Source organism: Dendrobates tinctorius, unplaced genomic scaffold (genome assembly GCF_039654945.1).
Source record: "Dendrobates tinctorius isolate UK_male_01 unplaced genomic scaffold, ASM3965494v1 ptg000020l, whole genome shotgun sequence".
NCBI lineage: Eukaryota > Metazoa > Chordata > Amphibia > Anura > Dendrobatidae > Dendrobates > Dendrobates tinctorius.
Genome location: NW_027361688.1, coordinates 8,587,465 through 8,612,627, shown reverse-complemented (window position 1 = coordinate 8,612,627; position 25,163 = coordinate 8,587,465). Strand labels below are relative to the sequence as shown.

The 25,163-nt window shown below is 48.5% G+C and overlaps 1 protein-coding gene across 1 annotated transcript; it reads left to right on the top strand.

Annotated features, from left to right (window-relative positions):
- Positions 1-14,937: 14,937 nt before the first annotated feature.
- On the top strand, positions 14,938-16,675 carry LOC141083381 (E3 ubiquitin/ISG15 ligase TRIM25-like). The gene has a single exon (XM_073567600.1). The coding sequence runs from the start codon at positions 14,999-15,001 to the stop codon at positions 16,601-16,603; it is 1,605 nt and encodes a 534-aa protein (XP_073423701.1). The 5' UTR covers positions 14,938-14,998; the 3' UTR covers positions 16,604-16,675.
- The last annotated feature ends 8,488 nt before the right edge of the window (positions 16,676-25,163 follow it).

Sequence of the window (25,163 nt, the reverse complement as noted above, 5' to 3'; positions counted from 1 at the left end):
ACACGGCTCCGCTCCGTACACCTCGTACACACGGCTCCGCTCCGTACACCTCGTACACACGCGGCTCCGCTCCGTACACCTTGTACACACGGCTCCGCTCCGTACACCTCGTACACACGGCTCCGCTCCGTACACCTCGTACACACACGGCTCCGCTCCGTACACCTCGTACACACACGGCTCCGCTCCGTACACCTCGTACACACACGGCTCCGCTCTGTACACCTCGTACACACACGGCTCCTCTCCGTACACCTCGTACACACGGCTCTGCTCCGTACATCTCATACACACACAGCTCTGCTACATCCACACTGTAAATCCTGACCCCACACATACTTACCTCAACCAGCACCATGACAACAGCAAAGCAGAGTCTTGCAGACGGTAGAGGCAAGGCTGAGCGCACAGGACCTGTGATGAGGTCACAGGAGGGGCGGAGTCAGGGGTGATATGATCGGGGGTCTGGACAAAGGCTCCTGACATGTGACCCCCCTGACTCCTCCCCTCCTGTGACCTCATCACAGGTCCTGCGAACAGAGCGAGCAGGCAAGCGAGTGCGACGCTGTGAGTGGCTGCGGGGGGGAGGGGGTCTCATGCTACGGCGAGGATGGGGTGCATGGGGGGGCGTGGCGGCTTATCTCCCTGCAGTGCGGGAGGAACTTGAATCTATCACTGCCATGCCCGCAGAGGGCCGGCGGCAGGAGCAACAGTGGCCGCAGCAGCTGGCAAGCGGCCAGATGTTCGGGCGCTGCAGCCCGCGGCCCACATGACAGCGGCCCAGCGGGAAAATGCCCGGTTGGTTATATTGCCAATCCGGGCCTGGGTTTGGCAATACCAGAAAAATTAGCTACAAATTTACGATAAAAATTAGCAAAACCCAAAAACTTCTGGAGGGCCTTCAAAGAAGTGGGCTGAACCCAATCATAAATGGCCTGTACCTTGGCTGGGTCCATTTCAATAGTTGACGGAGACAAAATAAATCCCAAAAATGAAATCCTCTGTACACCAAAAAGGCATTTTGATCCCTTAACATACAGGGAATTCTCCCTCAAAATCCGGAACACAGTCCGAACATGTTCCACATGAGAGTCCCAATCCTTGGAAAAGATCAAAATATCATCGAGATGGACGATCAAAAACTTATCCACAAAGTCCCAGAAAATATCATTCATGAAGCACTGGAAGACAGAAGGGGCATTAGTGAGCCCAAAAGGCATCACCAGGTACTCAAAATGTCCCTCCGGAGTATTAAACGCCGTTTTCCATTCATCCCCATGCTTAATGCGAATAAGATTATACGTCCCCTTGAGGTCAAGCTTGGTAAACCAGCAAGCACCTTTAACTCTGGAGAATAGATCAGAAATCAGGGGTAACGGATACTGATATTTAACAGTAATCTTGTTGAGGGAACGATAGTCAATACAAGGCCTTAATGAACCATCTTTCTTGGCCACGAAAAAAAAACCCAGCACCTAAGGGTGAAGAGGATGGTCTAATATGACTATTCTCCAATGACTCCTTAATATAGGATCGCATAGCATCGTGCTCTGGTACAGATAAATTGAAAAGATGACCCTTGGGAAATTTACACCCAGGGCTCAGCTCAATTGCACAGTCATAACTCCTATGAGGAGGCAAAGACGCAGACTCATTCTCACTAAATACATCATAAAAATCAGCCAAATAGTCAGGAACATCATGCGACTGGGGAGAGGTGGAGAAAACAGGAGCGTCACTAAGGGCACACCGACAACCCCAACTCACTACAGACACAGATTTCCAATCCAAAACTGGATTATGGATTTGCAACCAGGGAAAACCCAGAACAATGGTATCATGCAAATTATGCAACACCAAAAATCTGCAATTTTCTTGATGGTCTGGGGCGACCCGCATTACCACCTGGGTCCAAAACTGAGGTTTATTCTTCACCAAAGGAGTAGCATCAATACCCCTCAAAGGGATAGGCGTCCGCAGAGGTGTCATAGGAAACCCACAACGTTTAGCAAAATCCAAGTTCATCAGGTTCAGAGCCGCTCACGAATCCACAAAAGCCTTAGCGGAAAATGTGGACAGGGAGCAGATCAGAGTAACTGCCAGAAGAAACTTAGGTTAAACACCACCCACAGCAAATGTGTGTGCGAAACGTTTCTTTCGTTTAGGGCAGACAGAAATAATATGAGAGGCATCTCCACAGAAAAAACACAGCTTATTACGCCTTCTGATCTCCTGACGCTGCGCCCGAGACAAAACTCCATTACATTGCATAGGTTCAGACATTTGTTCAACAGGTGGCAACACCTCTCGTGTAGTTTTGCGTTCACGTAAACGTCGATCGACCTGTATGGCTAATGACATAGAATCGTCAAGACCAGAGGGAACAGGAAATCCCACCATAGTATCTTTTATGGTTTCTGACAAACCCTTCCGAAAGAGAGCCGCCAAGGCACCATCATTCCAGGTAGTAAGGACCGCCCACTTTCGGAATTTTTGACAGTACAACTCTGCAGAATCCTGACCCTGGCTCAATGCCAACAGGGCCTTTTCAGCTTGATCAATAGCATTAGGTTCATCATACAACAACCCCAAGGCTCGAAAAAATGCGTCCACATTAGCCAGAATAGGATCATCAGGTGTCAAAGAAAACGCCCAATCCTGGGGATCGCCGCACAGCAAAGAGATGACAATTTTAACCTGCTGCGCAGAGCTCCCCGATGAATTAGGCTTCAAGGCAAGAAATAATTTACAATTATTCTTAAAATTAAAACATTTAGACCGATCCCCAAAAAACACATCAGGAGTAGGGATCTTTGGTTCAGCAGCATGTGAATGAGCAAGATAGGCGGAAATTCCCCACACTTCAGCAGTGAGCTGCTCCACACGATCAGACAATTGCTTAATCTCCATTAAGGAAAAATTCCCCCTACGGCCTCAGAGAAATAGAGGAAAAAATATACACAAAAAAAAAATATTCTGAAATATTTTTTTTTTTTTTTAACAATTTTTTCCTGCTATTGAGTACCCTAGAATCTGCGGTATGGCTGGTGATTCTGTTATGAATGAGTCACCGGAGGAGGAGAAAACAAAAATACAAGCTAAGTCCAGAAAACCTGAGAAGTTGGTAACTAGCGGATTGCAGACCCCTGATTCTAATCACCACAACTAACAGTAGCAGTGGGGGGTACCTACGGTGGTCATAGACCCCTCGTCACAGCAGGAGAGCTAAATAAGCCTAAAGAAAGAAAGGGGAAATCTAAACTGCCCCTGAGCAGACCCCAAAGCAATAGACAGCCCCCAACATGTATTGTCGGTGAAAAACAGATGAAAACACAAACGCAGACAGAAAGACAGACTGAGCAAATGATGGGGCCCAACTAACTAGATAGGAAAGGACAGAAAAGATGCTGGCTGTAATCCGCAAAAACCCTACCAAAAATGTTCCAACAGTCTGATAGGAAAAAAGGCCAAAACTCTATATCAGCACTCAGGTATATTCTGAAAACAGAGCAAAGAGATCAACTGATCAGAGACAAAAATGGAATTCAGCCAGTCCCAGCAAGGGCTGGCTGAACGCAAACACTAAGTAAACCAGACAAAATCTCATGGAATAATAGCAGGGCAAAACTTAGCTTTTAGTAGACAGGAACTAAACTGGATGCCAGAGCTCAGAGCAGAAAGGATCACCAGCAACAAAGCAGGGCGTCGGCTGCCTTATATCCACTCAGAGATTCCGGATGTCCAATCACACTCCACCTGTTCAGATGACAGGTTCTTCCCATCCAACTCAATTTCACTACCTCCCTTCACCAGCAGAGGGAGTTCATCAGACATCACAGGTGAAGGGGAAAATGAACTCACAACACCTCGGTGTCCTCCATTCATTTCTGCGCCAACCTGCTCAGCACCGCTACATCTGGGTACCATTCTTTACTCTGGCTACGCCTTTCCACAACCATTACAACTACACTGCCCTGGGACATCAGCCCTGCCTGTGGAGGGCTATACCATCACTGCTGCACCATACCATCTGTCCCAGAGGATCTGTCTGCAGCGTCGGCTTAACACCTCCCTTGCCGAGCACCACAGGTGGCGTCACGAACTATTCCATTACATTAACTACATTCCCCCATTACTTGGGTGCCCAGGGCCACGGAACGGGTCACCGGTGCTGTGACACATTCCCCTGACACCGGCCCGGTACCGAGTACCCCACGGCCCTGGGAGGGCGATCCACAAACACCAGCTCACAGCCCCCCAGAAATGGCGCATCTGTAAGATGAGCCAATTTCGGCACTTAGCCCCTCTCTTCCCACTGCCCTGTAGCGGTGGCATATGGGGTAACTGTTTGGGGGTTGATGTAACCTTTGTATTGTAAGGTCACATCAAGCCTGGTTTACTAATGGAGAGGTTTCAATAAGACACCTATCCATTACTAATCCTATAGTCATTGCAGGTTCAATAAAGACAAAGCCAGAATAAAGTCTTTTAATGAAATAAAACACAACACAGTTTTTCATCTTTATTATCCAGCTAATCCATGTGACGCCCTCGTTCTCCTGTAATAAATTAAAAAAAAAAACAATATACCATACCTGTCCGTCGTTCTGTCCCATGCAGTAATCCATATCGGGAAAATACAGTTTGCAACCAGGAGGGGTGCTAAGACGCAACCGTGCCGGCTGCAAACTACTGGTGAATGAATGAGATGATGCTAGCGGAGCTCCAGAAACTAGCGGTGACATGACTGAGTCTGCCCTCCCTGCCGGCATGACCTGCGATGAACTCTGCAGCATGGGAAAATGAACTTGTCACGGTCACGCGCGGCTGGACACAGCGCCCCCAGCAGGGCGGATTTAGATGACACGCGTGACCCTGGATACACCACCTCCAGTGGGGCGAATTTAAATAATAAGACATGCAGCTGGCTACGCCGCCTCCAACAGGCGAATTTAGGTAATACACGTAACACGTAAATCTGGAAATCCCGCCTCCAGTAAGGCGAATTTAAACAATAAGGGAAACCTGGGTAACAATAACAATGGGGGCCCTGCGGTAGGGAACGGGGACGTGGAGACCTCCTGCATTCACCTGAGTCAGTGTCTCTACACTCCTAACGTTCCCTAGGCCGGTTCCGCATCGGGCGCCGATCTGGATAACTGATATCCCTAGCTCGCCCTGGACCTAAACCCTCACTAGGGAATTTGTTGGTGCGGAAACTAATACCACCACTGCACTAAACACATACAAGGAAAAATTACAATACAGGGAAACACCACTTAGCTTTGCTCTGTTGCTTACGCTCCCAGCAACAGAGCCACCACCTGCGTGCATCTTTTCCTCCAACCGGATCCATCACCATAGTGCAGCCTTAGAGCAAACAGAGTCCACCACCTATGTGCAGCTGTCCAGAAACAGAGTCCCGAAAATGATTCCAGCTTCTGCCAAAAAGTCCAGCATGCTTGAGTCCAACTTTTCTGCCAAAAAGTCCAGCATGCTTGAGTCCAGCTTTCAGCAACCAAGTCCAGCATGCTGAGTGCAACTCTACACCATAGTCGCCACTCCACCAAGCCATGCAAGCACTTCCTGCTGACACCATAACTGCGACTCCACCATGCCATGCCAGCCCTTCTTGCAGACACCATAGTTAAACTCCACCAATCCATGCCAGCACTCCTTGCAGACACCATAGCTGCTACTCGATGGCTCTAACTGAGCTGCCTGTGACTCTCCTTCAGCTCCCTTCTTCACCCAGGCTTGCTTGTAACTGAAGACCTATCACCAACAGTGATTGATACACCTGACACTCTTTTATAGAGCATTCACACCTGCATTATAATTACGTGCACAAACTAAGGTACTAGAGTGCAATACCGCTCACCACCACTAGGGCAACTTAGAACAAACGACACCACAGTGCAATAATCCTAATGGCCACCGGGGGCAAACACCACACTTTGGCACACAGCCAAAGGTAAAAAAGTTCACTTGTGCATTTAAACTGTCAGATACAACCTGGATTATGACAGAACTAGCATTCGGCTCTTTGCCCACTTTGATGCCAGTTCTGGTGCCAATAACCCATTTGGGCCAGGCTGGAGAGACCTGGGTTTGATGCGGGGGCATCACTATCTGTGTATTCTTAGTGTGACATCAGTGGCCCAAAGTCATTTAACCCCTTAAAAGCATCAGTTACTTATTCAAACCTGTGAAAATCGACTGTGTGCCCACTTTGATGCCAGTTCTGGTGCCAATAACCCATTTGGGCCAGGCTGGAGGGACCTGGGTTTGATGCGGGGCATCACTATCTGTGTATTCTTAGTGTGACATCAGTGGCCCAAAGTCATTTAACCCCTTAAAAACATCAGTTACTTATTCAAACCTGTGAAAATCGACTGTGTGCCCACTTTGATGCCAGTTCTGGTGCCAATAACCCATTTGGGCCAGGCTGGAGGGACCTGGGTTTGATGCGGGGCATCACTATCTGTGTATTCTTAGTGTGACATCAGTGGCCCAAAGTCATTTAACCCCTTAAAAACATCAGTTACTTATTCAAACCTGTGAAAATCGAATGTGTGCCCACTTTGATGCCAGTTCTGGTGCCAATAACAAATTTGGGCCAGGCTGGAGGGACTTGGGTTTGATATGGGGCATCACTATCTGTGTATTCTTAGTGTGACATCAGTGGCCCAAAGTCATTTAACCCCTTAAAAACATCAGTTAATTATTCAAACCTGTTAAAATCGACTGTGTGCCCACTTTGATGCCAGTTCTGGTGCCAATAACCCATTTGGGCCAGGCTGGAGGGACCTGGGTTTGATGCAGGGCATCACTATCTGTGTATTATTCATGTGACATGAGTGGCCCAAAGTCATTTAACCCCTTAAAAACATCAGTTACTTATTCAAACATGTGAAATTCGACTGTGTGCCCACTTTGATGCCAGTTCTGGTGCCAATAACCCATTTGGGCCAGTCTGGAGGGACTTGGGTTTGATGTGGGGCATCACTATCTGTGTATTCTTAGTGTGATTTCAGTGGCAGGACGCTAGTACCAAGCTAACCAAGTGATTTCAATGGCCCAAAGTCATTTAACCCTTTCATTAATGCCCTTTGATGCCCATTTTTGTGCCAGTTTTATAATTTTTTATGCTGATTTTAAGTGTATTCACATCAGGGCACCTCACTGCATTGTTTTTTTATTATTGTGTTGCTTTTTTTTTGTTGTTAAACCTGTAAAAACAGGAAAAGAAAAAATTGCCGAATAAGAAACTGACGAATAAGAAACCAACTTCAGCCCTGAGTAAGAAACTGGACAAATAGTATCAAAAATCTGGTGCCAGATTCCCTTTAAAGAGTTAAGTGAATGGGTGTAACTGGGTCGCCCTCCCAGGGCTGTGGGGTACTCGGTACCGGGCCGGTGTCAGGGGGATGTGTCACAGCAGCAGTGACCCGGTCCGTGGCCCTGGGCGCCCAAATCAATGGTGGTTTGTAGTTAATGGAATAGAATAGTTCATGACGCCACCTGTGGTGTTCGGCAAGGGAGATGTTAAGCCGATGCTGCAGACAGATCCACTGGGACTGATGGTGTGGTGCAGCAGTGATGGTATAGCCCTCCACAGGCAGGGCTAATGTCCCAGGGCAGTGTAGCGGTGGTTGGCACGGTGATGTAGCACTACCGTAAGGGTAGGAAGCAGACAAGACACAGCGGGGTGCAATTTCTGTACCTTTACTTGATAACTGTAGTCCAGGGTCCTGATTACAGATGGTATTGGAGCAGGCTAGCCTGGAAGCAACTCAGGGATTCTCTCTCACAGACGGGCTGTGCAGTCTCCTTCCTAGCGCCTTGTGGTGTGAAGCACTCCAGTACTTAGTCACTCTAGAGTTCCTCCTGTCAGATGTTCCCAAGAACCTCACTTGCACGGCAGACAGCTGTAGCCTCTCTCGGGGACTCCTCTTTAGTCCTTGCTCTCTATTCAAGCTGCTGTTGTGCCTCAAGTCTTAGATGGGAGTAGGGCATTTACAGCCTCTTACTCCTCTGGTATCTGCTGTATGACCTTTAGTATCCGTACAGCCGTGGAGACCAGGCTCCAGCTCGTGCGCTCTCAAGCTGAGGGAGCTCTCCTTCCTAGCTCAACCTCCAGCTTCCTTCCACACATGTGCACACTTCACCCTCCGCAGACAATCTGACCACTCCTTCCTCTTGGCCCTGCGAGAGAGACCCATCATTGCCTCCAAGCCTGGCATTACCCTCCCCTGGAGGAAGGCAAAGCCACTGTGGCGGCCATACTCCTGGGGGCGCCACATTCCCCCTAGTGCAAGTCAGCACTCCTGGGCTGAACAAAAGAAAACATGAATAACATATAAACAATTGAACAATAATAATTTGTACAAGATTTGAAAAAGGGAAAAAATGTACAAAAACCAAGAGCTCAAAAATGGTCCTATGATGATAAGTCCAGCATCAATGTCCATGGTCCATTCCTGGGCAAATGGTAAAAGTTTTTGACCACACACAAGTCCTGTGGTTCAGTGTCCATAAAGAAAACAAGAAAACTCCAAGGGAACTCTTACAGGTTACCTGTAGGCACAAAACTTGAAAAACAGTTACAAATTTCAACAATTACATTACTTATATACGGTATCTAACTGGTAGTATGCCTTGTGTGGTGCGGGTAGACCTGCGTACTACTGTTGTAGTGGGTAATGTACTGGATACACTACTGGGGGTTCTATGTAACACAGGGATACTAGACTGACTGTGACTTCTTAGACTCACCAAAGGTACGACAGGTTCACCACCGGCAGGGCGAGGGTTCTCTGGCTCCATTACTGGTGTGGCATCTGCTACCCGATTTTCCTGATTCTCTTGAGTCACGTCTTCCTGTGCTACCAATTGGGGAAACAGCAACACTGGCACCACTATAACATCGTTCACTCTAGTCCAATTCACAGGGAATTCTCCAAGCACTGTGCTGACCTTCTCTTCTTCCATCATGCGTTGGATGTTATCTGGTTCTTCTCTTCTTTCTTTGAGCTGGTCAGGACACAACTTCAAGTGATCTCTTGATACCGCTGCTGAGGTCTCTCCTCCATCTTTACTCACAAGGCATACCTTAGTATTATCAAAGTTCGAGGGCAGATGGTATAAGGTTCAGCTTCCCACTGATCATCCAACTTGTGGAATCTTCTCTTCCTTTTCAAGACTTGCTCCCCCGGCGACAAAGGAACGGCAGGTGCATTTTGATTGTAAAGCTTCTCCTGCTTTTGCCTTGCCTGAGCCAGACTCCTTTCCACGCATTCTTGAACTCTCCGGTACTGTTGCTGCCTCTCCGTGTCCCAATCAGCATCTGGGGACGCCACTTCAGGTGTCAGGACTCTCATGTCCAAGTCAATAGGCAGCTTACCAGGTCTGGCTCTCATTAAATAGGCTGGGGTACAGTTGGTGGAGTTCACTGGGATATGGTTGTAAAGGTCCACCAGATCGGGCAACTTCTCTGGCCACAGATTCCTCTCCTCCAAGGGCAAAGTCTTCAGGAGGTCAATCACTACCTGGTTCATCTTCTCGCACATGCCATTGGTCTGTGGGTGATATGGTGTTGTCCGGATCGTCTTACAACCTGTCTTGAAAGCTGGACCTTGATCTGTGAGCAATCTTTCAGGATACCCATGTGGTCTACAGAAGTGCTGCTGGAATGCTCTGGCTGCTGTCCTGGCAGTTTGATCTTTGACAGGCACAACTACCAGGAATCTTGAGTAGTTATCCACAATGGTAAGTGCATAGATGTAGCCTGACCGGCTTGGTACCAGCTTCACATGGTCCAGGGCTACCAACTCAAGGGGCTGTTTGGTGATGATTGGCTGTAGGGGAGCTCTCTGGCTTTCCCAATCCTTTCTGCACAGGTTACATTGTCCACACTCCCGGCACCACCTCTCAATGGCTTTCCTCATACCAGCCCAGTAGAACCTCTCTCGGAGCAATACTTCCAACTTCTTCCATCCGAAGTGTCCAGCTCCATTGTGGTGTGCTTCCAGGACCATTGATGCCTCTCTCTTTGGGACTATCACCTGCCAGACCAGCTCATGAGTGCGGGCGTTGATACTCCTCTGACACAGCTTCCCTTCATAAATGAACAGCCGGCCTCTCTCCTTCCACAACTGCTGAGTTTCTTCAGGAGCATCCGACTCTGGACGTGAGTCAGCTCGTGTCACCAGCTCCTTCACCAGGTGGACTACAGGGTCACTATCTTGTGTTTCTGCCCAGTCATGATGGGGCACTGGGTTCAGGGTGACCTCCTTCAAGCCAGACCGTCTGTTTCTCACTCCTTGAGCACGCTGGGCCGCAAGTGGCCAGTGGAAGGGAGGTAGCTCTATCCCCTCAAGAGCCTCAGGGTCTTCTCCAGCATCTGGTAGGTTAGGCATTCTGGACAGCGCATCAGCATTGGCATTCTTGTGCCCTGCCCAGTACTTGATGGTAAACTCATAGTTCGATAGCCGAGCCATCCATCGCTGTTCCAGTGCACCAAGTTTTGCAGTGTCCAAATGCGTCAACGGGTTGTTGTCCATGAAGATAGTGAACTTGGCAGAGGCTAGGTAATGTTTGAAACTTTCAGTGACAGCCCAGACTATGGCAAGGACCTCCAGCTTGAAAGAACTGTAATTATTAGGGTTCCTTTCAGTGGGGCGCAGCTTCCTGCTGGCATAGGAGATCACTCTTTCTTTCCCATTCTATACCTGCAACAGTACTGCTCCTAGTCCCACGTTGCTGGCATCTGTGTACAGCACAAAGGGTTTGTCATAATCTGGGTAGGCCAGAACTCTGTCACCTGTGAGATCCATCTTCATCCGGGTGAAGGATCTTTCCAACTCTTCAGTCCATTCAAAGGTGGAATTTTTCTGTTTGGTCTTCTTGGACTGCCCCACCAGGAGATTTTGCATAGGGGTAGCTATTTCAGCAAAGCCCTTGATGAATCTTTGGTAGTAGCCTACCAGTCCAAGGAATTGGCGCACTTCATGGATGTTGCTGGGCTTCGGCCAGTCCCGGATGACTGTGACCTTGTCAGGATCTGGTGCCACACCTTCTGTACTGACCACATGACCGAGGTACTGCACCTTGGGCTTCTGGAGTTGGCACTTGGAGAGCTTCACCTTCAGGCCAAAATTGGACAAAGCTTCAAACACTTCAGCCAGGTGCTCCAGATGATCTTCATCGGTTTTGGAGAAAACAATGACATCATCCAGATACAACAGGACCGTCTCAAAGTTCATGTGTCCCAGGCAGCACTCCATCAGCCGTTGAAATGTTCCTGGAGCAGTGCAGAGCCCAAATGGCATATAATTGAACTCACAGAGACCCATTGGAGTGGTAAATGCGGTTTTCTCCTTGTCTGCCTCTGCCACGGGAACCTGCCAATACCCACTGGTGAGATCCAAGGTGGAAAAGTAATTAGCAGTTTTAAGTGCAGCTAATGATTCCTCAATTCTAGGTAATGGGTAGGCATCTTTATGTGTAATGCTGTTAATTTTCCAGTAATCAACACACATTCTCATGGTACCATCCTTTTTCTTTACAAACACTATTGGAGCTGCCCAGGGGCTACAACTGTCTCTGATGACCCCTGCCTCCTTCATCTCCCTCAACATACTCTTAGCACACTGGTACTGTGTTGGGGGGGTATAGGTCTGTACCTCTCCTTTATGGGTGAATGATCTCCCGTGGGGACATGATGTTGAACCCCTTTTGCCTGCCCAAAATCTAGTGGGTGTTTACTGAATACCAGCTCATACTCTTGTGTCACTCTGTAAACCCCATTTTTCTGGTATGAAGGTGTAGAGTCAGTTCCCACCTGCAGTTGCTGACACCACTCATCTGGCTGCTTCACAGAGCCATTGTCCTCCACCTGATCAGATGAGACCAAGGGTTCTGCTGCCTGCAAAGAGTTGTTATTAACAGTGAGCAGCTTAGCAACTGTGGCGTCCCGAGGTATTGTGGCTTCCTCTTCCCCACAATTCAAAAAGCGTACAGGTACTCTCCCCTTTCGTACATCAACCACCCCTCTGGCTGTCAGGACAGTAGGCCTGCTCTCGGAGTATACTGGTTCTACCAACGCCTGGTGATCTCTCCCTCTAAGACCTATAGCTGCCCGACACCAAACCAACATTTCACATCTGGGGGGTATTGCAATGGGAAAAGCATCACTCACTCTGATGCTGCCAATCTCTCCGCCAGAGAGTTCCACCTGTTGCCTTTGCATCAGGGCTCGGATCACCTTCTGCAGGACTCGTTGTTCTCCGAAACCAGCAGTCTCAGCCACCTGTTGCAACAAGACAATAACCTCAGACAGACAGTTTTCAATTACATTTGTACCAAGAGTCATCATGGGATTACATTCACGTCGGTCAATATCAACAACTATTAAACCTTGAGACTTTTGCTCTACCCGCCCCACTTTGACAGTAATTTCTTTACATCCTATCTGCGGTAAAGACTGACCATTACTAGCAACTACTGTCAGTTCATCAGTTGGGCCACGGGTAAGCTCTGAATCAGCCCAATACCTCTTGTACAGAATGTACGGCATAGTGGTCACCTGGGAGCCAGTGTCTAGCAAAGCGTTCATGAGGATGCCGTCAATCACCACAGGAAGGATTGGTCTCCCTCCCACATACTTGGCTCTCCAGTTCCTTGGGCCTGGGGATCCTACTCCTGGGGGTTGGCCCTTTGCCCCAGGGGTTGCTCGTTTAAAGGACAATATCTTGCAAGGTGACCTGCCTTGTGACAGCAACGACAGATGGGACGTCCATCCTGGTCATAGCGATCGTTGTTCCTTCCTCGAAGTGGCGGAGCTCTCCTCCTCTGGACTGGAAGCAAGCCAGACCTTGTCTTTGGAGGACACCTGCAGGGACTGCACGGTTTTGGTGAGTGTAGCCATTCCTTTGGTCAACTCCTGGACCTGAAGACGCAGCTCCTCAGTGGGATCTTTATCCAGAGTTTGGGCATCAGCCTCCACAGGGACGGAAGGGAAAGATGGGGCTTCCTGATGGTAGGTGATCGCTAGGCGCCTAGGGGGCGCTGAACGGCTGTCATTGGATTCCTGCAGTACCCGAATAGCCCTGTCCTTAAATTCAGTAAAGTCCAAATCAGGGTTTTGCAAGGTTATGATACGCAACTGTCCTCTGTGGGTACTAGACAGGAGTCCATCAATGAACTGCTCCTTCAACAGTTTATCTTCTTCCTTTACGCTGTCAGGATCAACTTGCTTGACTGCTCGCAGCACCTCCTGCAGGTTGAGAGCATAGTCCCTGATACTGTTCTGCGCCTTCTGTTTACAGCCAAAGAACCTCATCTTGATTTCAGCTGCAGTGCGAGTGTCAAAGGTGCTCTTCAGTTTGGCCAGGACCTTTGCAACAGTCTCTTTATCAGTGTCCTGCCAGGCTTTCTTTTCTCTCAGTGCTGCACCCGTTAGCTGTCCAATCAGGATATTTACTTTCTGGCTTTCAGACAGAGGGTAGACTTTGAACAAACTGCACAGTCTCTCTTTAAATTCACTCAGGGTGTGTGACTCACCCGAGTACTGTGGTAGCCGGGCGCTCCCGGGATGTAGGGCATGGATAGCGGCATTATGGGGACCGCTGCGGCGGGCGCCCCTCCTTGCGGTGCAGTGGGGTTGGCAACGGCATCCGCCGCTACATTGGCTTGTGGCGCAGACATTCTCTCCCCCCCTAGTTAACATTAGCCAGGGCCGGGGGTTGCGGGAGCTCACCGGCGGCCGCTTCGCAGGCCCGACGCTCCGGGCTGTAGGCCTCAGCTCCTCCTCTCATGCGCTGTCCTCTCTTCCCGCGCGGCACTTTACTTCTTCGAGCTCTATGGCAGGCTCCGTCCACGAAGGCCCGCCTCTTTCTTCCCGCGCGCTCCAAGCAGCGCGGCAATGGCGGCAACTGGTGCCAATTTCACACAGTTCACAATCATAGTCATTGGCACACAGGACCCGGGGATACCGGGCTCCGTAATCCTGTTCGTGACGCCAAATTGGGTCGCCCTCCCAGGGCTGTGGGGTACTCGGTACCGGGCCGGTATCAGGGGGATGTGTCACAGCAGCAGTGACCCGGTCCGTGGCCCTGGGCACCCAAATCAATGGTGGTTTGTAGTTAATAGAATAGAATAGTTTGTGACGCCACCTGTGGTGTTCGGCAAGGGAGATGTTAAGCCGACGCTGCAGACAGATCCGCTGGGACTGATGGTGTGGTGCAGCAGTGATGGTATAGCCCTCCACAGGCAGGGCTAATGTCCCAGGGCAGTGTAGCGGTGGTTGGCATGGTGATGTAGCAGTGCCGTAAGGGTAGGAAGCAGACAAGACACAGCGGGGTGCAATTTCTGTACCTTTACTTGATAACTGCAGTCCAGGGTCCTGATTACAGATGGTACTTAGTCACTCTAGAGTTCCTCCTGTCAGATGTTCCCAAGAACCTCACTTGCACGGCAGACAGCTGTAGCCTCTCTCGGGGACTCCTCTTTAGTCCTGGCTCTCTAATCAAGCTGCTGTTGTGCCTCAAGTCTTAGATGGGAGTAAGGCATTTACAGACTCCTACTCCTCTGGTATCTGCTGTAGGACCTTTAGTATCCGTACAGCCGTGTAGACCAGGCTCCAGCTCGTGCGCTCTCAAGCTGAGGGAGCTCTCCTTCCTAGCTCAACCTCCAGCTTCCTTCCACACGTCTGCACACTTCACCCTCCGCAGACAATATGACCACTCCTTCCTCTTGTCCCTCAGAGGGCACCCCTCCCCTCCTTCCTGGTTCAGGTTCCCCCTGCTGGCCTGGAGTGGAACTGTGTTGCATGTATGGACTGACTGCGAGAGAGACCCATCATTGCCTCCAAGCCTGGCATTACCCTCCCCTGGAGGAAGGCAAAGCCACTGTGGCGGCCATACTCCTGGGGCCGCCACATTACTGCAACATTGGTAAGTATTGAGTAATAGACACTTTCAGTTTCGTTTCAGCCATGGCGTCTGCTGATCTGAGAGACGAGCTGCTCTGCTCCATCTGTTTATCTACATTTATGGACCCTGTAATGCTGAGATGTGGACACAACTTCTGCCGGGTCTGTATTGGTCGTGTGCTGGATACACAGGATGAGTCTGGAGTTTATTCCTGTCCTAACTGCAGAAAAAGATTTCGGGTGCGGCCGGCACTGATGAGGAACATAAATCTCCATAATGTCGCAGAACGTTTCCTGATTACTCAGCGAGAACAAGAGGAGATCACCGGGATCTGCTGCACTTACTGTGTGGACTCTCCGATACCTGCTGTTAGATCCTGTCTACACTGTGAGGCTTCTCTGTGTGATAAACACCTGAGAGCTCACAGCAAATCACCAGAACACGTCTTATCTGATCCCAGCACTTCTCTGGAGAAAAAGAAATGTTCTGTCCATAAGAAGATTCTGGAATATTACTGCACTGAGGACGATTCTTGTATCTGTGTGTCCTGCAGTCTGGCCGGAGAACATCGGGGACATCGGGTGGAGATGCTGGATGAGGCCTCTGAGAAGAAGAAGAAGAAACTGAGAAATGATCTCCAGAAACTGACCACAAAGAGAAAAAAGACTGAGGAAAGAGTCCAGAATCTGAAGGAGCGCAGGAGAAAAGCTCAAGAAAAAGCAGCTGGAGAAGCCGAGAGAGTCACTGCCCTGTGTACAGACATCAGGAGACGGGTGGACGACCTGGAGAAGAAGGTCCTGAGTGAGATCTCCAGGCAGGAAAAAGAAGAGTCACTGCCACTGTCTGCTCTGATCCATCAGCAAGAAATAAAGAAGGACGAGCTGTCCAGGAAGATGAGACACATTGAGGAGCTGTGTAACATGGCGGATCCACTGACTGTCCTACAGGATCCAGACACCGGTGACTTGTGTGATCCTGAGGAGGAGGAAGGTGATGAGGACCCAGGGGGACATGATAAACAGCCCCATGATGGAGGTGACCTGGATGTGGCTGTGATCTCACACACATTACACACATTATGCGCTGTAATAACTGGTATAAGGAGCGGGATCTATGTGGAGGGTCCTGCAGACATATTACTGGATGTAACCACAGCTGATAATAATCTCCATATATCAGACGACCTGAAAACTGCGACCTGGACACAAGAGAAGCAGAAACGTCCAGAAACAGCAGAGAGATTCCAGTATTATCAGGTGATGAGCAGGAGGGGATTTACCTCAGGACGACATTACTGGGATGTGGAGGGCAGTAGATCAGGGAGGTGGATGGTGGGGATGTGTTACCCCAGTATAGACAGGAGGGGGCAGCAGTCAGTGATTGGATGTAATAACAAGTCCTGGAGTTTGTGGAGATATAATAATCTGTATTCAGTGATACATGACAGTAAACAGATCCTGTTACCTGACAAGATCTCCAGTGATAGAGTCAGGATATGTCTGGATTATGAGTCCGGACTGTTGTCCTTTTATGAGCTGTGTGAGCCCATCAGACACTTACACACCTTAACTGCCACCTTCACCGAGCCCCTTCATCCTGCATTATGTGTATTTCGGGCAGTGATTGGTGGCCGCTACATAGATAGCTCACTGAAGATAATAACTTAAAGCAGGGGTGGGGAACCTTTTTTCTGCCAAGGGCCATTTGCAATTTTATAATAGCGTTCGGGAGCCGTATAAAATTAGTAATAATGATGAGCGAGTATACTCGTTACTCGGGTTTTCCTAAGCATGCTCAGGTGTTCTCTGAGTATTTTGGCGTGTTCGGAGATTTAGTTTGTCGATGCATTTGCATGATTTGCGGCTGCTGGACAGCCTGAATACATGGGGATTCCTTAACAAACAGGCATTTCTCACATGTATTCAGGCTGTCTAGCAGCCATAAATCATGCAGCTGAGGCGACGAAAACTAAATCTCCGAGCACGCCAAAATACTCAGAGGACACCCGAGCATGCTCAGGAAAGCCCGAGCAACGAGTATACTCGCTCATCACTCATTAATAACAACATTAGCCAACTATATTTATTCAAACATTTAAATAACTCCTACCTAATGTGATGGCTTGAATAACTTCTCTTTGGTGAGGCGTTTGATATTGGGAGGTATTGATGATGTTGCTACTCGCAACTGGTTATCTAAGTTTGCATCAGTCAATCTTGAGCGAAGTCGTCACTTTGCGATGGAAAGTTTTGAAAAGAACTGCCTGAACCTATTTGAAAAATAAAAAGCATGACTGAGCAAAATAACTTCAAGGGAACCTATCACCCGTAAAAACGCTATTAACCCGCAGATATAGGTTAATAGCGTTTGAATCCTGCTTTGTGCCTATAGATTCAACCCCGCTGTCCTGCTGAACTTTAATTCTCCTAGCAGCGTTATGGTTTCCGGCATAGAGGTGGCGCGCCGTTGTGGGTTCAGTCACCGCTCTGTGTATGGAGAGCAGCGGCTGTAACCGCAGCCTTCCGCACTGACAGCTGCTCTGCATTGCAAACCATGAAGGGGGGGGCACAGTTACAGCCGCTGCTCTAGATTTACAAAGCCATGACTGAACACCTCCAGGAGGATTAGAGTTCATTTCCTCCCAGCAGTGGAGTTTTATATGCAGGAGCCAGGCAGGTTCAGAATGCTACTTACCTGCAGATTAACCCCATTTCTGGGGCCTGAGGTATACAACACATGGGTGGTAAAGGGAGTCTGAGGTATAAAGCACATGGGTGGTACATGGAGTCTGAGGTATACAGCACATGGGTGGTACATGGAATCTGAGGTATACAGCACATGGGTGGTACATGGAATCTGAGGTATACAGCACATGGGTGATACATGGAGACTGAGGTATAAAGCACATGGGTGGTACATGGAGTCTGAGGTATAAAGCACATGGGGGGTACATGGAGTCTGAGGTATACAGCACATGGGGGGTACATGGAGTCTGAGGTATACAGCACATGGAGGGTACATGGAGTCTGAGGTATACAGCACATGGGTGGTACATGGAGTCTGAGATATACAGCACATGGGTGGTACATGGAATCTGAGGTATACAGCACATGGGGGGTACATGGAGTCTGAGGTATACAGCACATGGGTGGTACATGGAATCTGAGGTATACAGCATATGGGGGTACATGGACTCTGAGGTATACAGCACATGGGTGGTACATGGAATCTGAGGTATACAGCACATGGGTGATACATGGAGACTGAGGTATAAAGCACATGGGTGCATGGAGTCTGAGGTATAAAGCACATGGTGGGTACATGGAGTCTGAGGTATACAGCACATGGGGGGTACATGGAGTCTGAGGTATACAGCACATGGAGGGTACATGGAGTCTGAGGTATACAGCACATGGGTGGTACATGGAGTCTGAGGTATACAGCACATGGGTGGTACATGGAATCTGAGGTATACAGCACATGGGGGGTACATGGAGTCTGAGGTATACAGCACATGGGGGGTACATGGAATCTGAGGTATACAGCATATGAGGGTACATGGAGTCTGAGGTATACAGCACATGGGGGGTACATGGAGTCTGAAGTATACAGCACATGGAATCTGAGGTATTCAGCTCATGGGGGTACATGGAGTCTGAGGTATACAGCACATGGGTGGTACATGGAGTCTGAGGTATACAGCACATGGGTGGTACATGGAATCTGAGGTATACAGCACATGGGGGGTACATGGAGTCTGAGGTATACAGCACATGGGTGGTACATGGAGTCTGAGGTATACAGCACATGGGTGGTACATGGAGTCTGAGGTATACAGCACATGGGGGGTACATGGAGTCTGAGGTATACAGCACATGGGTGGTACATGGAGTCTGAGGTATACAGCACATGGGGGGTACATGGGGGGTACATGGGGCCTGAGGTATACAGCACATGGGTGGTACATGGAGTCTGAGGTATACAGCACATGGAGGGTACATGGGGCCTGAGGTACCGTGATTACCTTGCACACTGCAGCCGCACAGGAGGACGTGACACTTTCAGCTCTGCTATCTCGATCAGCAGTGGATTGAGCGGGGGAGGGCAGCGACTCCGGTTGGAGATGGTTCCTGTGCGTGGAGTCTGGCGTCTCCCTGGTGCAGGCTTGCTGACAATGCAGCAGGAAACGCATCCTCACAATATGCTGCCAAAACTCCAGCCCCCATGTCTATTGCCGCAGTATCCACCCGGATTATAACTTGTCCCTCACCTGGAGCCACACCGCAGGAGTCTCCCCACTAAGCACTGATGGGAAAAGCGCGGCACAATACCACGCGCACCTCTTAAAGGGCCCACGGCCAAAAAATCGGGAAAGTGGCTGCGGGCCGCACAAGATGATATGGCGGGCCGTACCTTCCCCACCCCTGACTTAAAGGAAATGTAACATGAGGAAGTGAAGTTTTCATAGTAAACATTTTTACGATTGTCTCTGCATTGTCTAAATACAAAAAATTAAGTTTACGCTTTGGCCGCGGAGCCTCAGTGAGGCTGATCCTTACTGTTCTGCAGGAATCCCTTTCCAGCAGTCATTAAATCATCACAGACAGGATTACAATAAAGGTAACAGATAATCCAGGATTCATGGCTGACAATAGGTGATGGACACAGCTGTAGACCTCTCTGCACAATGACCCCTGCACAGGTCACAGAGCACGATCACACTGCTCCTATAGACATCAATGCGTCACCTCCAGACCACAATTTCCTGTATCTAATATGCATTAATATCTCAATTTAATTAGCTATAAATTCTAGGCTAAAATTATACTTTCACTTTAAGTAATAACACCCACGGTGATCACCTGATCGCTACATTGACTTTCTCTTAGAAAAGGGTTGTTTCCTTGGGCCGAAGAGTGTACATGAGTATTCACCATTATAATAACACTGATTTCTGCTCATTGATTTAATTTTGATGGTTTATCGATGATATTGTTTCTGCTTTATTAAAAAAATGTCTAAAAATAAGAGAAACCGCTATATAATTCACAATATAATGATATACACATTGGTGCTACTGGTGGAGTTTCACATCAAATTAGTATATTGGGGTTTTTTGCATTTCCCACTTGAATATTTTGTTTTGGAAAAGCTGGTTGACCACTCGACGGCTTTTAGAAATGTAGTGTAGTTCTCCTGATAAGATATGTCCCTAATATTGTTATTATTACACCTACTACATATTGGGACAGGGTCTTGGAGATGGGAATACTCCTTTAGGGCATATGCTGAATTATACCTTGATCTTAGATTATCCCTTTGTCAATTTTTTTGGCATATAGTCATGCTAATAAAGGTGATAAGAAGCTGAATAGTGTGATGTTAGTGGTATAATGTGTGACATCCTAATGACAGCTGATACATTTATGAGTGCTGAGACCCCATCAAAAAATACTAGTATGGATGTGTAATGAGGAAGTGTAATGTTACCATATTACCACTCAGCCCCTATTACTTCAATTCTGCAAAACCCGACAGGACAAGAGAGAAGCCTTTTTTTAAAAAAAAAAGCTGAACCCTTTCTTCAAATGTTAGACTATCCATTTAATAAAGAGGACCTGTCACTTGCCATAAACGTGTTTGTTTTTTTTACCTGGTGTGAATGCCGCGGTTCCCCTGAATCCAGTGATGTTTTTCTTTTCTTCCTGCGCCCCTCCGTTCCTGAGATATGACCCTCTCTTACCTAAATATAAATCTATATTTTTTTAAGCCAAATGGGCGCAATATTCAAGAATTCAAAAATTTCAAACCACACCCACTTGGATAAAAATATATGCAGGGAAGAAGACGCCATATCTCAGGAACAGAGAGGCGCAGGAACAAAAGAAAAACATCGCCGGATTCAGGACAACAGGGACATTCACACCAGGTAAAAATGACATCTTTATGGAAAATACCAGGTCCTATTACGGCTTGCCATGTTATCACACCAAGGACACTCTCTGCTCATGGTATGAATGGCTGTAAGGAGCAGTTTGTGAATTATTTATTATGGGAGCAAATCACTCACTTGTCCAGCTCATGCAAAGATTGAATGGCGTCGATGAAAATAGAATAAAAGTCTTGTCCTTTATTAGTGCATCAAAAAACAAGCTGATGCGTTTCAGGCAATACTGCCTGTAGTCATAGCATAAAAAACATATTCCAACACAATATATAAAGGCATATGCTATAAGGCTACAACCAATCACATTACATGTCAATTAACCATATACAAAACACCTGAGTACCCGATGGAGGAAATCACACCCAGCCCAACCTGAATGTTACACAAATGTTATAGCCACTAAATCCATACACTATATAGCAAGTACAAATAGTAAAAAAACAACAATACCCTTCATCAATATATAAATACATAGAAAATGCATACAGGAAAGATGTATATCTTTGTACCGTGTTAGCCAGTAGATAGAAAAATATTCAGAATTGAGAGTCCTCAGTGGTTGATACCTTTTAATGGCTAACTGAAAAGATGGTAACACATTGTAAGCTTTCGAGACTACTCAGGTCTCTTCATCAGGCTAGACTAATACAACATCTGAAGAGTCACATATTTATGCACAATACAGCATAGAAAAAATGCAATAGATGAGACAAGTGACGTGAAGCAGAATTATCAATATGGGAGAGGGAGAAACATAAATATTGGACCAGTACATAGATAAGGAGTCTGGATGTTTTATAGTCCTCTGATTGGGGTCTCCTAATGTGTTGTGATGCCCCCACAAGGTCTTACAAGCAAATTCCTTAATTGATGTAAAAAGACATAAATCCATGCGACACATTCATTCCAGCACTGAGAGTGTCAAAGGTCGTCATCAATTTATACTCCCAAACTCTTCTCTCTCTCTGAGAGATATTACCAGTTATATCCAGTAAGAGGACAACACCAGAGAGATGTCCACGTCCTCTTCTTCCACAAAACTGTAAGCAAGAAAATCCCAATGTTCCTCAAGATCATCAGGTAGGTGGAGAGAAGGTGGCATGAGATCTCTGCTATGATGTTTAAAAGATCTTGTGTTCAGTCTTCTTTTATTCACCATTATTAAGCAAAGGCTGGACAGACATCTGTCTGGGATGATTAAGCGAATCCTGCTTTGAGCAAGGGGTTGGACCAGATGGCCCAGGAGGTCCCTTCCAACTCTACGATTCTATGATTCTATGATTCTAAGTTACCTTTCAATACCAGTAATTTCATATCCATGTTGCTGTGATCAGGGATACAAAAATGTTTTGCCACAGGTAGATCCATTCTTTTTTCTCTTAGGAATAAATATCCGTAAACTACATATCTTTATTACATTTATACATGAAAACATCATTTAATACAAATACATCAGATCTGTTTTCTAATTCATTCCTTTGGGGAAACAAGTGTCTAATTTTAAGATCCCAGCTGCCTCTCTGGCTCGCACAGCAGACCCTGCATCCCCTCCTCTCACTGCTCTCTCTACTTGTTCAATGGCCGTGACTCTCCTAGAAGTCATGTTACCGGCATGGACATCCTTGAAGTGTCCGGACCCTCCTGACAAAGAGCGCTTATCATCGCTATTCCCGCAGTGCCTCCTGGTACATGTTCTTTAATTCTCTGATTTAATTTCCCACATATCGCACATTGCATGTCTGACAAGAAACCAAATATATCACAGATCTGGAATTACAATTAGTAGAAAAATGTATAGTATACTCATGCTGTGCATCATTTGCTGTAACTTTGGTGATCTTTTGCATATACTGACATATTCCACAACTGCTCATGACACATTTGTAGTTACCTGCACTTTCTAGCCAGGAATACGTTCTTTTTTCTAAATTCCTTGATCCCACATATAAACTGGGTGATAACACGTTGGCTAAAGTCCTGGATTTTTTAGCTACAAATCGCTCTCCATTATCCAAAATGTTGGTGATTTTTTTTATCCTGCCTCAAAAGTGGAAGATGCTGTTTTATTATATTAACTATTTGAGGATATTTGTAAGGTACACCTGGGGTGGACCCGCTAGACCGTGGCAACGAACCTCCCGGGGGCGAGCTGACCAGGTGGACCACCCCCTATACAGGGAGCGTTTGGGGCAAGCCCGCGGGTAACTATTACCACGGCAGCTGGTACCCTGGAGAGTAACGACAGACAGACAGCTAGAGCCGAGTTGGGGGTACAGGACTGACGGTACCGGCCTGGAGACACAGGACAGGCGGGCACGGCTGGGAGACACAGGACAGGCGGGCACGGCTGGGAGACACAGGACAGGTGGGCACGGCTGGGAGACACAGGACAGGCGGGCACGGCTTGGAGACACAGGACAGGCGGGCACGGCTGGGAGACACAGGACAGGTGGGCACGGCTGGGAGACACAGGACCTAGGAGAGAGGAAAAATGGAGAGGTGAACGAACAACGGATGGACAGGACGCGATAGCGTGCATAGAGGGCGGCCAGAATCACTAGGGAAAAGCAGTGATACTCAGGCACCGCTGGCAGGAAGAGGCGGCCAGATATAGGGGCTAGTAGGAGGACTTCCGGGTCGTGACCTAAAGTGGAGGAGGAGCAGGCGCGCGTCCTCAGGAGGAGGAGGAGGAGGAGGAGCGCGCGTGCCCAGGTACAGTATGTGCGCGCGCCCGCCGAGCAGGAGGGGCGGGGGCGTGCACCCGGCGCGGTCCGGAAGACCGGACGAAGGGGACCGCCGGACAGAGAAGAGGAGCCGGGGAGGACCGAGGACGCCGGCGCAGAGGGAAGCAGGATGCCGGAGGAAGGGTAAGCTGCGGCCGGGAGGAGGCAGAGAGAGGAGCGCGCGGCAGCCGCCGCGTGACAGTACCCCCCTCCTTACGCGCCCCCCTCCGCAGTCCGGAAAAGAATTTGGCCAAGATTCGAGGGGCCTGGATGTTCTCTTGGGGCTCCCAGGACCTCTCCTCGGGACCAAAGCCCTTCCAATCAACCAAGAAAAAGGTTCTCCCCTTTTGCTTCCTCATGGCCAAAATATCTTTAACCTCAAATACATCGTCTGCGGAGACAGGCGGAGGTGAGTGAGGGGCCTTAGAAAGGAAACGATTGAAGACGACTGGTTTTAGCAAGGACACATGAAAGGCATTAGGGATACGGAGAGAGGCAGGAAGCCGTAGTTTATAGGAGACATCATTAATACGGGACAAGATCTCAAAAGGTCCAATATAACGGGGACCCAGTTTATGGGAAGGGACCTTGAGGCGAATAAACTTGGAGGCCAGCCAAACTTTATCACCAGGGTGATATGGCGGAGCATCCAGGCGTCTTTTGTCGGCGTGTCTCTTAACTCTGTTACGTACCAACTCGAGAGCGGCCTTGGTCTCCTGCCAGATCCTGGAGAATTCCCCGGTCAGAAGGTCAGCCGCCGATACACCCGAGGCAGGAGGAACCGGTAGAGGTACACCAGGATGTTGTCCATAGACGATAAAGAAAGGGGACTTGCCTGAAGACTCGCTGGCGTGGTTATTATAGGCGAACTCAGCCCACGGGAGAAGTTCAGCCCAGTCGTTCTGGTGGACATTGGAAAAATGCCGGAGGTAGTTCACCAAGCACTGATTTGTCCGTTCGGCCTGACCGTTGGACTGGGGGTGGTAAGATGAGGAGAAGTCGAGAGTGACATCCATTGATCTGGATGTGGGGTAGGTCCGTAATAAAGTCCATGGCAATGTGTTGCCAGGGGGACGAGGGTATAGGAAGCGGGTGTAGAAGCCCAGAAGGCAGCTGCCTAGGCACCTTGATCTTGGCACAGGAGAGACAGGAGGCGACGAAATCCCGGACATCCTGGGGAAGAGTCGGCCACCAGTAGTAGCGGGATACCAGGTGAAGTGTCTTCTTAATCCCGAGATGGCCAGCCAGCTTGGAAGCATGTCCCCAGTGAAGGATTCGTCCTCGGTCCCTCTCCGGCACAAAAGTCTTGCCAGGTGGAGGTGAGAGAAGAGAGAGTGGTGCCACCGTGATGAGCCGGGATGGATCCAAGATATGCGTGGGTTCTTCTTCGACATCTGCGGGAAGGAAGGACCTGGACAAGGCGTCAGCTTTGAGGTTCTTGTTGCCTGGGCGAAAATGTAGATCAAAATCGAATCGAGCGAAGAACAGAGACCACCTGGCCTGGCGTGGGTTGAGTCTCTGCGCAGACCGAAGATAAGCTAGATTCTTATGATCTGT